This window comes from Natrix helvetica, assembly GCF_964273705.1.
Source record: "Natrix helvetica genome assembly, chromosome: 7".
Taxonomy (NCBI): domain Eukaryota; kingdom Metazoa; phylum Chordata; class Lepidosauria; order Squamata; family Natricidae; genus Natrix; species Natrix helvetica.
This window is the reverse complement of record NC_138558.1, coordinates 13,344,622-13,359,158: the sequence shown is the minus strand read 5'-3', so window position 1 is coordinate 13,359,158 and position 14,537 is coordinate 13,344,622. Positions and strand designations below refer to the sequence as shown.

General features: G+C 41.2%; 1 protein-coding gene across 5 annotated transcripts in view; it reads left to right on the top strand.

The window, feature by feature from the left end:
* The window catches only part of MAPK10 (mitogen-activated protein kinase 10), a 241,628-nt gene that overhangs the window by 142,963 nt on the left and 84,128 nt on the right, over nt 1-14,537 (top strand). For all 5 annotated transcript variants that reach the window (XM_081959215.1, XM_081959214.1, XM_081959216.1 and 2 more), the window contains one exon: nt 13,776-13,905. In XM_081959215.1, coding sequence (XP_081815341.1) covers nt 13,776-13,905 — 130 coding nt within the window. The remainder of the gene's footprint in view (nt 1-13,775; nt 13,906-14,537) is intronic.

The following is a 14,537-nucleotide window of genomic DNA, read 5'->3' as shown; positions in this document are numbered from 1 at the left end:
AGCAAGTCAAGGAGCAGCTTTGCAGCTTACCGTATTAAGGGTCCGTGATTTAATGCAGAAATCAATGAAAAGCAAATTAAATAAAATATCTGACACCCTCTCAGTGCATAGAAATAAGAACAGGGATAATGGTATAAAATATAAACATATAAAAATTGGAACAGTTGTAGCACAGAGAAAATCTGAAGGCAGGGTAAACCTTGCCTTTATTTTTTTTTTGATACAAGAGAAAATTGAAACTCAACATTGGAATATGAATTATTACTGGGCCCCTTTCAAGCTTAAGAGTTGTGCAGCAATAAAAGGAAAAGGTTGGCATGGTGATTATTTGACAAATCCTTCCATCCATTTGATAAAAACCCCATTTTAGCTCTTGCTGATGCTATTGAGAAAAGCAGATCCCAGCCACATACTCCGTATTTCTGTTCTTTTACGTTTCACTCATCTTTTGTCATGATGCTTGTTATTGAGACACAGCTCTGTGAAATGTGGAATTCAGAAAAATCCTTTCTGAGGCATTATCTCCTGTCTTTTTAGCTATTTTTTTTTGCCCATTGATAATGGGTGTTGGAAGTCATAGCTCACAATACTTGGAAGATATGAAGTCTCCAAACACTAATGTATATCTGCTTAGTAAGTAAAAGTGTGACTTCTATAAAGAAAAAAAACGTGTGACGTTTATATCAAAACAGGGCTTTGATTATAACCACCCTTGTAGAAATAAAAGCTATCATATATTCATATAAAGGAGAGAAGCAACTTAGAACTGAGGAGAAATTTCCTGACAGTTAGAACAATTAATCCAGGGGTGTCCAAACTTGGCAACTTTAAGACTTGTGGACTTCAACTCCCAGAATTCCCCAGGCTGACTGGGGAATTCTGGGAGTTGAAGTCCACAAGTCTTAAAGTTGCCAAGTTTGGACACCCCTGAATTAATCAGTGGAACAGCTTGCCTCCAGAAGTGTAAATGCTCCAACACTGGAAGTTTTTAAGAAGAGATTGGATAACCATTTGTCTGAAATGTAATAATAATAATAATAATAATAATAATAATAATAATAATAATAATAATAATAATAATAATAATAATAATAATAATAATCATAATCATAATCATAATCATAATAATAATAATAATAATAATAAATATTTATTTCTTAGCCGCACCCTCTCCCGAAGGACTCGGGGCGGCGTACAACGAAACATATGAAATAAATATGTGGGCAAAACAAACATATAACAGAGACATATACCGAGACATACACAATGTATAGGGTTTCCTGCCTGAGCAGGGGGTTGGACTAGAAAACCTCCAAGGTCCCTTCCAACTCTGTTCTATTCTATTCTGTTCTATTCTATTCTATTCTATTCTACTTTTTGGGTCCATAAGGTAAAATGTTCATATTCAGCCCTAGAATTGGCTGTTTACTGATGAAGCAAAAAGACTGGTTAATATGGTTCTTTAGGTGTGAGGTTTAATTTGCTATTTTTCAAACATGAGTTTTTAGGGATATTATGGTATCAACAAAACAAATCCAGTTTTTCAAAGAAAGTGGAGCTGGCAGCAGACTCGGACAATGAGGAGGTTGGGGAGGAACTTGGGCCAGTTTTAGAGTCTGGGAAAGTCTCTAATAGATGCTCTGTGTTGGACGCAGAGATAAAGCCAGGGCCATTTGACGTTTCCCAGCCCCCAGAGAGGCAGCTGCCTTTAAAGGCTGATATGAGTGAGGAGGAAGAACAGCTGGGGACTGTTCCAGATGCACGTATTGCACAGACCAGTTAGAAGAGGTGAGCAACGGAGGACAGGGAGTCAACTCAGGAAGCAAAGCATACGTAGATGCTGAATGGCCCCTCCCTGGCTGGGGAATAAATAGAAAGAAAGGGGAGTGGTTGTCATAGGAGACAACAGTTCATATTTCTGAAGATTTTACTCATTGTGTTTCCTGCCACAAAGACTGCTTGCCAGAACTTAATGGGAGCTGGGAGCTCATGGCATTGCAATTATCGCAAGGAACTGATAAGGTCTGTTGCTGCAGTTAACTCCTTGAAGGACTAATGCCTGGACTTTTCGGTGGGTAAATGCAATTAATCCACAAGAGGTAAATAAAGAGGGGGGTTTTGTGGCAAGTAGTCTGTTTCGTGCTTCTGCTAAGACTGGGTCAGAACACAGAGATACAGTGAGGTCAGGAAGCACTCTTAGATGGTGGATCAGCTTTCTTACCGTGTTTCCCCAAAATTATGACATGTCCTGATAATAAGGCCATGCCACATTTTTCTGGTGGGCAAAAATATAAGCCCTCCCCCACAAATAAGCCCCCTGGACAACCCCCACCTCCGGCTAGGCAGAGTGCTGCTCACCAACCTAGCGATATCCCAAAGGTGCCAAGCCGTGGGAACCAAGGGGAAGGCAAAGGTGATCGCGTTCCTTAGTGCCTTCGGGATATCGCTAGGTTGGTGAGCAGCTCTGTGCCCAGCTGAAGAGGGGAGCTGCCGGCAGCTGGCCCCACAACCATAGAGCATACGCCCAGAGCAGCCATTGCCGGAAGACTCGGTTTGAAAGCTGCAGAAAAAGCCATGTAGCGACGAAGGTGCCCTGGCTCTACGGAGAGAGCTGGGCCAGGGCATTGTGAGGCTGACAGGCGCGTGAGCGAGAGCGGAACAGCCGCTCGAACAACCCCTCTCTCCAGCTGTGCAGAGCACCATTCACTGCCATTTCAAAGGCGCCAAGCCGCTGGAGCCGGGCAGCGGCGAACAGGCGCTCACACGACTTGGCGATACCCCTAGGTCAGTGAATGGCGCTGTGCCCGGCTGGAAAGGGGGTTTGCTGGGTGGCTGCTCATGAGTGTGGCCGCTTCATGGCTGCCATGTTATACTGCTGCGACAGCGCAACACAGCCATTCGCCCGTGAGGCTGTGCCCGGCTGTTTGGGAGCCTGCTCACAAGAGAGCAGCCACCTGGCAACCCCAAAACAATAAACCCTCCCCTCATAATAAGGCCCAAGCCATATTTTGTGTGTAAAAAGAAAATAAGACCCTGTCTTATTTTCGGGGAAACACGGTAGGCAATGGTACCTCATCTGCAGCAAGCTAAACCCAAAAAGTCTAGCTTCATAAATGACCAACCACAGAAACAGGGTGGCAGGTAAAAAGGAACGCAGCATCTTGGTTAAAAACATTTACAGCAATGTTTATGTGTTGCAACATTTTCCTGCAGGTTCTACTTGGTTAGAAATATTTGTCACTGTTACTTGGATATAATGAAAACTACTTTTTTTTTAAACCAAAGTACCACGTGACTTTTAAACTCTTTTTCATTTTTTTCAATGTATTTGTTTGGATAAATCGTGGCTGAGATAATGCAAGTAACAATTTTCTGTCAAGGATGCCTGTAGAGCTTGAGACATTTTTTTCAACTAGCTTGAATTTTGCCTAGCTTCTTACTAATTCAAATATACAATTTAGGATGTATCTGTCAAAAGGTGTTATTAAATGCATGCCAGATGCAAAAGCCAAATGCTTAATCACAGTCCCTGCGAAAAAAAATATCTGTGTTCTACAGCCATAATTGGTTTGCTACAGCAATAATTTCTATGTCATGTATATACTCTGTGCCAAAAATGGTACTTATGCCAAGCTCATCATCTAGATTGAAGTATTTTGGGGGGAGAATTTATTAGCAAAAATTGTGACTTTAATGATTTTGATCCAAAAGTAGAAAAAGATCTCGATTTCCTGAATAAAAGTTAAGTGATACCTAGAGATAACTTTAGTTTTTTTTTTAGTTAGGAAAAGGGAAGATTTTTTTTAGAAACACAATTATTCTCTATAGCAAACTATGCTTAATTTATCTATGTTGATGCATGAAAAATACTGGTGTAAATTAAGAATTAAAATGTTCCCTGGATTTTAATGAAGACATAAAGGGAAAATTTCTTTTCAGATGTTGAACCCATTTGTCTAAGTAAATACATATATTTCTGATCTCAGGAGATCAGAAATCTACAAATTGCACATACAATTGTTCCTTCCAAATAATTCTACCTGAATAAATGGAGAAAAGGTGATAAAATATTTAATATAGATCACTCTGCACATTGTATGAGAATGGATCTTTCATATTAATATTCAATTTATTATTATTGCTGATCAGTAAAGCAAAACACAAAACCATCCGTCTCTAACGAAAAAGGATTTGCATATATCTATGCACAACATGTAGAGGGCATGATGGTTCAACAGTCGAAGACACTGAGCTAGTCAGCTCCCGTTACTTGCCCTAGCTCCTGGTAACCTAAGCCATTCGAAAGCATGCAAGTGTGAGTAGATAAACAGGTACCACTTTGGAAGGAAGGGAGCAGCTTTCTGTGTGCCTCGGAATATAGTCATGTTGGCCACATGACCAGAGAAGTGTCTTCGGACAAGGCTGGCTCCCTCGGCTAGAAAACAGAGGTGAACAAGCACCCCCTCGCGTTGGACATGACTGCACAGTAGATACGTTTACCTTTACCTTTATGCACATGTAGATATAATGTCCCTAATTAGAAATATCACTAATTATCTTACTAAAGTGTGAAAGGGTTTAGGCCTGTGATGGCTAACCTTTTTGTTGCTATGCGCCAAAATCATGTGCATGCACATACACCCGTAATGCAATGCACGTACCACCTCCCACCACCCCATGCATATGTGTGTGCCCACCCCATCTGTGCATCACCCCCACGCATGCTCATGTGACCCCCTGCACTTCGCCCGCCCCTGCGCATGTGCGTTTGACACCCCCCTGTGCTCCCCTTGCACATAGGTGCGTGACCGCTCATGCTCCCCCCACTCCGCACATGCATCCACGACCAACATGTGAATCCTGCGCATGCATGTGCATCCCCTGCATGTGTCCTGCGCATGTGCAGTAGAGACCCAAAAACCAACTGACTGACAGGAGGTGTGCGCGCATGCAGGGTGCGGCTGAACTGGGGCAACGGCTCGCGTGCCCACAGACAGGGCTCTGCATGCCACCTGTGGCATGCGTGCCATAGGTTCACGGGTTTAGGCTAACTCCTGTGGGGTCGTGTCAGGGATTCTGTTTCCTTTTTTTTATACTCTTTGGTCTTCATGCTGATTTGAACTGACCCAATCTTCAAACTAAGAATACTTTAAAATAGTAAGACTATCAGGAGCCCTTTTCCTTCTCTCTCTAGAAGCCTCGTATTGAAGTCCTTTTAATGAACATATGCCAATGGTCACATTTCTTCCATGTTGCATTGAAAGCAGGATTGGACAATTTAGTGCATATCCACAATTACAGACCACAGTTTCCATCATTTGTGATCATTGGCTCAGTGTTTTTAGCAATCCTTCTCTGAGATTCATGAAGAGCATAATTTTATATTCTCCTGGCTGAAAGGTTCCTATTTCCCCATAAATTTGGTCTTTGCAAAAGGGTTCCCCTGACTTGAAATTACAGACAAAATTCTTCTGATGATCGAAGAAATTACAAGGAACTTCAACAAAAGTCTGCAAAATTGAATGTTTTTGTGTTCCAGTCAGCCAACAATGCTTTCTGGCAGGATACTCCATTCCATTATTCCTCTACTTAACCCAGTTTTCTATTTTTCTTGTAACACACACTTAGCATTTCAGACCCTTCCTCTCTCCCTCTCTCTCTCCCTTCCTCACTCTCTGTCTCTGTCTGTCTGTCTCTCTCTCCTTCTCTCTGAGACCTCTGTCTCTGTCTGTCTCTCTCTCTGGGAAAGTAGGCAATGGAAGCAAATGCAGTTTATTTGTCCCCATATTTGAAGATAATATATTATCATCCCCCTCCCATTACATAGGGATGACTGTTGAAATGATATCACTCAGTCTATTTTCAGGCTGCAAGAATGACCCTGTAATCTTTGCAAACTACCAAAAATAAACAAATAAATAAATAAAATTAATCCGAGAAGCAACTGCAGCTGTGTTCCAGCCAATAGGGTGGTTTGACTGGAAATCCTGATCCAGCTAGTGTCAAGGGATTGGAACAATGTATGCGCTGGCTTGAAGCGCAGATATTCACTGTAGCTGGGATTTATATCGTACAAAGACCTGTTTGGCCATTAGTCTGTTGTATTTTGAATACTGGGTTCGGTAAAATAAGGAAAAAAATAGATACAAAGGAGAGATTTATTTCTTTTCTTCAGATATATAAACTTCTCCAGATTTATTTTTTATGGAACATTCCTTATCAGTCACTATACGTGGACATCTAATGAAGGAGAAGTATTTGTAGCTCAGGGTTGAAAGGAGAAGTTCTTGGTATTTTCTGAACTTGGTTCTTTTATTGTAGACGTTTCATTATCCAAACGAGGTAACATCATCAATGGTAGTGCTATGTCAGGAGTCAGCAATCTGCAGCTCTGGAGCCACATGTGGCTCTCTCATCCCTCTTCTGCGGCTCCCTGCTGCCAGTTGACACCACAATTTTGAGAGCAGCTTCCAATTTGGGGGGGGGGGGAGCTGGGCGCACCAGTAGGAGACTATGACAAGGGGCGGGTTTTCCGGTCAGCTTCACAATTGATAGGGCTTATGGTTAGGACAGGTAGAGGAAAAGAGACGCTGCGCTAGGAGGAGACTCTATGGTGGGGAGAAGCAGACTTCCGGTCAGCAGAGGAAAATGGGTGCTGCACTAGGAGGAGACTCTATGGTGGGGGAACCAGAGTTCCAGCCAGCTCCAGAATTGAACGTGGAGTTTCTGTTTAGGACGGAAGCCCCACATGGCTCTTTGAGTGTTTAAGAATTGAATGGGGGGCTTCCAGTTAGGACCTGTGTGGCTCTTTGAGTGTTTAAGGTTGCCGACCCCAGTGCTAGGTAGTGAAAAATCTCCATGAAAGCAAGCATGCTCAGAGAACACCAAGGACCCCTCATACGCACATCTTTTTTCCTAATAGTTTTTTATTGAGGGAATCATCTTCAGGACAAATTGCTTTAAGCTGGGCCTCATAATTCAGTTCAAATCTCTAGCGCCGCATAACGGAGTGAGCTCCCATTACTAGTCCCAGCTTCTGCCAACCTAGCAGTTCAAAAGTAGGTAAAAATTCAAGTAGAAAAATAGAGACCACCTTTGGTGGGGAGGTAACAACGTTCCATGTGCCTTTGGCGCTTAGTCATGCCAGCCACATGATCACGTCGACATCTTCAGACAGCGCTGGCTCTTCGGCTTTGAAATGGAGATGAGCACCGCCCCCTAGAGTCAGGAACAACTAGCATATATGTGTGAGGAGAACCTTTTATGTTTACTTTTACACTTTTGGTAATTTGGAGAGGTGCCTGAATACAGTAACAAAATACATGGTTGTGAAGAATGCAGATGCATTTAAACACCTTTTCCCCCCTCAGTAAACCATACAGAAGCAATGTTTGGGATGAGATGGTGTCCCTGCTGTCAGAGATCCTGGAGAGAAAATTGGTTGGTTGGTTGGTTTCATATATCTATATACTGATCTTTCTCTAAGGAACTCATTGCAATTTAAATTGCTCCCAGTAGGCCTTTCATCAAATGAATAGCTGTCTTAATCTTCAACAGTTGAATCTTATCGTGTCCCTACAGATCTTCCATTGGTCCTGCATCCTTGTTTTTGAAGCCAAATGTTTTGCCTAATATTTTAAAATAAGAGGGATCCTCTTCACCCTGAGATGAAGAAAAACCTTTGTCTGGACTCTTATCAGGGCTAGTGAGGTTTAAAATTATTGCACATTTGAAATTAAAATAGAAAGATTAAGGGGAAGTTAGGTTACTTCATTGCCTTAAGAATTAAGTCAAAATACTATTTTTAGTATGTACTGACGATTTAGAAATTATCAATCATCTATGACAGCAATGGCTAACCTTTTCGTTCTCGTGTGCCGAAAGCACACGGACGTGTTCCCACACCCTTGATGCAATGCATGTGCAATGCCCCCCCATGCGCCCCATCACTCTGCGTGTGTGCACATGACCCCCTGCGCTTCCCCCTCCCCCCCACTTCCCCCCCTCCCTCCATGAATGAAGCCATCCTCCCCACAGCCCGTTTTGGGCGTAGCAGGCCTCTCTGCAGCATCCTAGGACCAAAAATGCACGCGGGGGGGCCTCTTTTGAAGCCTCCTGGGACCGAAAACTCCCCCTGCCCCTGCGCAGGCACATTTCCCACGTTCCCCAAGCATGTGTGACAGAGACCCGAAAATCAGCTGGCCGGCAGGAGGCATAGGCATATGCGTATTTGTGATGGAGCTGAGTTGGGGCAACAGCTTGGGTGGCTGCAGAGAGGGCTCCGGGTGCCACACATGCCATAGGTATGAATTTTCTAATGTTAAGTCATTTATTTTGTTTCCTGAGACCTTTGTTCTGAAAAAAACAATCATAACTCAGACGATTTCTTTCCTGCCAATTGAAATAAACTCTTGGGCAGATCATTAAAGACCACTAATGTCCATGTGTGAAAATGAGACAGCACTAGTTTAACTATACTGTGTTGAGTAAATAAAGTTAATATGGTTGGCATAATACAGAAAGCATGGTCATACAACCCTAAGCACCATCTAGTGAACTATCTAATAACTAAATGTAATATACGAATGATATGACTTACATATCAATAGATGTGCATATCTTATATCCTGATTTTAAAAAAACTCTTGTCCATAATTCATTTGTTTTGGCTTTAGCAATGTATGTGTTTAGCGAAAAGCAATATTTCTCCCAATTAAACTGGGCCATTAAAATTGATTTCTACTGTTTTGTTGATTTTAATACACTCTGGTGCAACTGATTGATGTTAAACCAGTATTTTTGAATGGTAGGTATTGCAGTTAAGTTATAGCTTTTGTGATAAAACCATAGCTGACTTAGAATTCTCATATTTTTTAAAAAAAATATATATATATATATAAATATAGCTGCTATATTTTTTAAAAATATATAGCAGCTATACAGATAGTAGGATAATGGTTTAAGCAAGACGTTTCACTATACATCTTTCCAGAAATATGACCACATTTTTAAATCCACAAGCTATGCTTTCAAATGGATTTTATAAAAAATGTACACTTGTTATCCCCTGGAAACAGGCAAGGTTAGGAAGCAGGAGTTGTTAGGAGTTTTCAAATTCAATTTATTGCAGTCAGAGATTTTTTTTTTTATCAGAATCCTGAAAGTCTGATAAAGCCGTTTTGTACTTCAGCATATAGTTAACACAGTCAAGGGGGAGTTATTTTGAGTATTTCTTACCTTCTTTATTTTTTCTTCCCAGACTCAGTCATTTGTTCTTTAATGGCTCGGGGTTGGCCTCACTCCTCTGCATTTCTCTGCTGGTATAGCAAGATTACATTGTAATAAGATTACAATGATTCTAGACCAGTGTATCTTAATTTGGGCAGCTTTACTATCTGTGGCCTTCAACTCCTAGAATTCCCCAACCAGAATGCTGCCTGGGAAATCTTAAAAGTTGAAAAGCACTGCTCTAGATGAAGCTTTCTGGATAGGAAGCGAAGTATCTTTTTCTTCTTCCTCCTCAAAATATCAGTCAGGTTGCTTTTTCAAAAATAAAAAGCACCTTTGAGACAACCAGATTAAAGCCAGATTATTTCATAAACCCTAATCAATGAATTGTTAATTAGGTTAAAAGAATACCTTCCTTCCTTTCTTTAATCAGTATGTGATAAAAAATTTAGTAGTCCGTACTAGAAGGAGCTTACATTTTAAAACATAGGGAAATAACTACAAGAAAACACTGGGCATTGAAGTAGAGATAAAAAGAGGAGAAACAAGGGAGAGAAATGCATTTATGTCAGGGATTATATTGTATTCAGGGTAGACAAATTTTTAAGTACTCTTGTGTATTTTGCATGATATATATAAGGATATTTGGGACGATATTATTACAGTGGGGTTTGAGGGCTAAGAATTTGGGCCAGAGAGTGTACATAAAGGATTATCATTGTGAAAAGATTTGATACACTGTAGCCTTCATGAATTTATCTTCTGAAGTTTGGTATAAAAAACTTATTTGCTAAATTAGACTATCAACACAATCTAACAGGTGGTCTGAAGAGGAAAGAATCAAGCAAAAAAAAAATCTCCAAAATTAAGGCATGTTTATCTGCATTTCTATCTGAATACTGGATGGGAGAATAAGTTGCCAGCAGGAGATGCCAATTTTCGTCATGGGTCCCTACTGATTTTCTATTTGCCGTTGTCATTTGATTTCTGATACTTGCTTCAAGACATGTCATTACACAGCAGGCATGTGAGGGCATTGGGCAGAAGATTTTCCCCGTAGCTTTCACACCACCTACGGCAGAACCAACATAAATCAGTGAGAAAGAGTCAAGAAGTCCAAAAAGATATACTGCTAGCACACCCAAAGTGAGCTGTGCAGGAATACTGCAGTCTTAAGCCACGGTGGTGCAGTGGTTAGAATGTAGTACTGCAGGCTACTTCTGCTGACTGCAATTTGGCAGTTCAAATCTCACCAGGTTCAAGGTTGACTCAGCCTTCCATCCATCCGAGGTGGGTAAAATGAGGACCCAGATTGTTGGGGGCAATGTGCTGACTCTGTAAACCGCTTAGAGAGGGCTGTGAAGCATTCTGAAGCGGTATGTAAGTCTAAGTGTTATTGCTTAAGCATGTCAGTGATTTACCTACCGTATTTTTTCAGAGTATAATACGCACCTTTCCCCCCCAAAAAAGAGGGTAAAAATCTGGGTGCATCTTATACACTGAATACAGCATTTTGGCCTCCCGAAACCCCACCCTCTTCACAAAAATGGATGTGGATAGGCTTTGGGAGGCCTGCAAAGTGCTCCTGGGGGCTGGGGAGGGCAAAAATGAGCAAAAAACGGGCCGTTATTTGCTCGTTTTTGCCCCCCTAGCTCCCAGAAGCACTCTACAAGCCTCCTATGCATACCCTTTTTTGGCAAAAAACGGGCTCATTTTCACAAAAAAATGAGCCATTTTTTGCTCATCTTTCCCTCCCCCCCCCAGCAGCACTTTGCAGGCCTCTCAAACCCTCTACGTGCCCCGTTTTTCACAAAAAATAGGGGTGCAGAGGGTTTGGGAGATCTGCATGGTGCAAAAACTTTTTTTTTAATTTACCTCTTCAAAATCTTGGTGCGTCTTATACTCTGAAAAATACAGTACTTGCACCGGAGTGCTTTTTAACTGGTTAAATTTACTTTCTTGTTTTATATGTTTGTGTGTGAATATGTTTGCGTGTGGAGGAAGAGGTCATAGGGAATGACCAATATTCATGGCAAAGCATTTACTCTGCAGCCAGAAAGCTGATGGTCCCCTAGCATCTCCAGTGAAAAGAAACAGTAACAGATTGTGCTGGAATATAGTACAGTACTTGACTGCATAAAACTCGGCGAATTTGATATTTGATGGGTTTTTGTAGCAGAAATCTTGTCCCAGCACTCATCTTTCTCCTGTAGTTGATACGCAAGGAAGAAATTGCTGACGTTGGCTGCCTTGTGACATGCTATTTCTTTTGGCCAAAAATCATGTGGTTTTCTCAGTACCTGTTTGATTTTAATATTCATAGCATCTTCTGGAATGAATTACTGGGTCTTATATTAAGTTTTGCTCCAAAAGATGCATTAGAGCTTATTTTCAAGAAAATATGGTACTAAATGCATCTCTGTGGCTGATGATCTTAACTGGGGTGCCGAGCCCCAGTCTGAGGCTCGGCCTTACAAGGGGGGGGGGTGGCAGCGGGTGGTGCCGGCAGAATAACCTGATTCCAGCATGGGGCCTCTGATCCCATCTACAAGCAGCGACGATGATTGATGACATCACAGCACCAGCACCGAGATGCAGAGCCGGGCGGGCTGTTTATATTTGTTATGTTCTGATAAGCTGCGAGGGTAGTTTTGGTGCCACACTTGTATCATCCTGCTTCCTATGTATAAATAGGGTGTCTCTATGTAAAAAACAACAATTATGGAATTGTTACTACTGAAACTATTTTGACCTTGAAAATATATTTGACTTGATCCCCTGCTTATTGATGGCACACATCTTTCTTTTAGCTTTCCCTGCTTTTTAAAAAAAAATGTGAATGAGAATGAACAAATAAAATCTTTGCTCCGTTGCTGAATTAATAAGGTTTTTTTTTTTTCATTACAAATGGGAATGAATGGTAGGTGGGGAGATATGCTACAGCCATGTTACATTTGATTTATTTAAGCTCCGGGCTCTGTATTATGCATCTTCAAGTGATATCTATCTGGAAACACGGCTGCAACCTTTGCTTGAAGTGATGATGCTCTCCATGATTGAAATATTCAATTTGATGGAAAAGGTCAGAGAATTCAGCCTGCCTATGCTGCTTGTTGTGGATCTGCAGTTTCCAGCTTTTGGCACGGCTGCTTTTGATTGAAACAAGCCGATATGAGGAGAGGGTAATGGGGGAGGATCTTGTTTACCCTTATTTCTTGTGTGTCAGACGCGACATTAATGAAGAATGCTAGCACACATTAACAGAACAAGAGAGCCAATAAGTGCTAGACTCTCTCTAGTGGCTGTTTCTTTACCTGGCCAAATTATTGAACCTTTATATTGTCGCAGTTTTAAGGAGACAAAAGGGAATTCTGGAAAAGGAGCCTCTCCTTTACCAAGGAGAGGGGAGGGGGAAGCTTGAATATCTCCTGTGAGAATTGAGGTTTAAAGTCACTAGCAACAGTGGATTATTCTGCTGCTAAAATGTACGATGGTTACACCCCTGAAATATGGATTAAAGTGTCTACCAGCCTAAGCTTACAAGCTGGAGATGGAGACCTAAGTTTCTTACAGTCTCTCTTTCTGAACAGCACTTCCTTTTAATAAATAGAACTGAGAATTCTTATTTCTCTCTCGCCCTCTCCCAATTTTTCCTGGCATACATTAATAATTTACATAAATAGACAGGCTCTCCTCCTTTATCAGCTAAGCCAGGGAAATAGGTATGTATTGTGTCACAACCCCTGGTACGCCCAAATATGGGAGGGAGCATACTGCTTCCCTTTTCTGTCTTTTGGCTCACCCTAGGAGCCATCCAGGCAGAAAGCCATTTTTTTATGTTGCCTTCGTTACATTTGTGTTGCATTTGTGCTGATAAATAAATAAAGGGAGACTAGTATAGATCTATTTCAAGCTATTTAGCTCTCATCAGCTAGCCATACCCTTACTGGGAATTGAACCTGAGCTGTGGTCAATTCCCAGTCAGGGTATGGCTAGTGTGAAGTTTCCAAGAGCTGACCTAATTAATTTACGAGCCTCGAGACAAAGTTAAAAAAAAAACCATTCATTTATTAGGACTAATATCTTGGCATGGACTTCTGTGGAGCCGAAACTAAATCCCACTTAATGGTGTCTGAACTTTACCCCTGTGTCCCCTCCCCTCTGCCTGAAGTCATCAATCACATTCTCCAACAGGACGTTACGGCAGGGTTCTGGACATGCACATTCATATCCCAGTTACAGAAATTTGAGACTTTTTACTCTGGTCAAAAGTATGCATGGCATTTCCCCCCCTTAGTTGGCTTAACAACTGAGTTGTTACAACAGCCTCAATTGTAGTGACTTGATGTATTTTCCTAAGCTGTATTGATGCAAGCTTGTTCAAATAAATTGAGATAAGTCTTGGAAGGAAAGTAGAGCTATTGAAGAAATGCAAAATTCTATTTCTTTTCTTTTAGGAAAAAATATTGGAAGTGAATCAAACTCAAGCAATAACATTTGAACAGGAACGCTACAGGTTAATTGTCATTTTCTTTTTCTTGTTTTAGTGCTGCATATGATGCTGTACTGGACAGAAATGTGGCTATCAAGAAGCTCAGCAGGCCATTTCAAAATCAGACACATGCTAAGCGGGCGTATAGGGAGCTAGTTCTCATGAAGTGTGTGAATCACAAAAACGTAAGTATTCCTTTGCTGGAAGGACACAGAAGCCTGCATAGTTCACACTACTAAGTGAAAAAGATTGTGCTAATACATTGCTGCAAAGTTGACTGTCTAACCTTCATTATTTTAAATGCAAAATCCTATAGGGCTTTGTGTAGCAGCAAATGGTTTTTTTTTAAAAAAAAACTTCTACTAACAAACACAGAGATTTGGATAGAATGCTGAAATGGCGATGCGATCACAGATGCTTTATTCCCTTCCCACAGCAGATGTCTAAGAAAGGGTACAAAATACACACTTTCTTTGTGGCAAGAAGAAAATGTTATTATAGTATAGCCATGCAGCAGCATATTTGATGATGCTTTCAGTATGGAGATTCTTTCCCCTTTAAGGTTAATGGAAGTTCTCTAGAGAAGAGTGAAAAACCTATATTGATTCCTGGTAACTGCCTGAATTAGTCCCTGCAGTTTTCTGGACAATACTTTCGGAAGTGGTTTGCCCTTGCCTCCTTCCTAGGGAGAGCAACTGAAAAGAATCAGGATTAATACTAAGGACAAAAGTTATTCATGAGAAATGAAACAGCTGTGAAATACATCCTGCCTTCATTTAGGTCACAAATTATAATCTGTTATAAATATAATTATTTG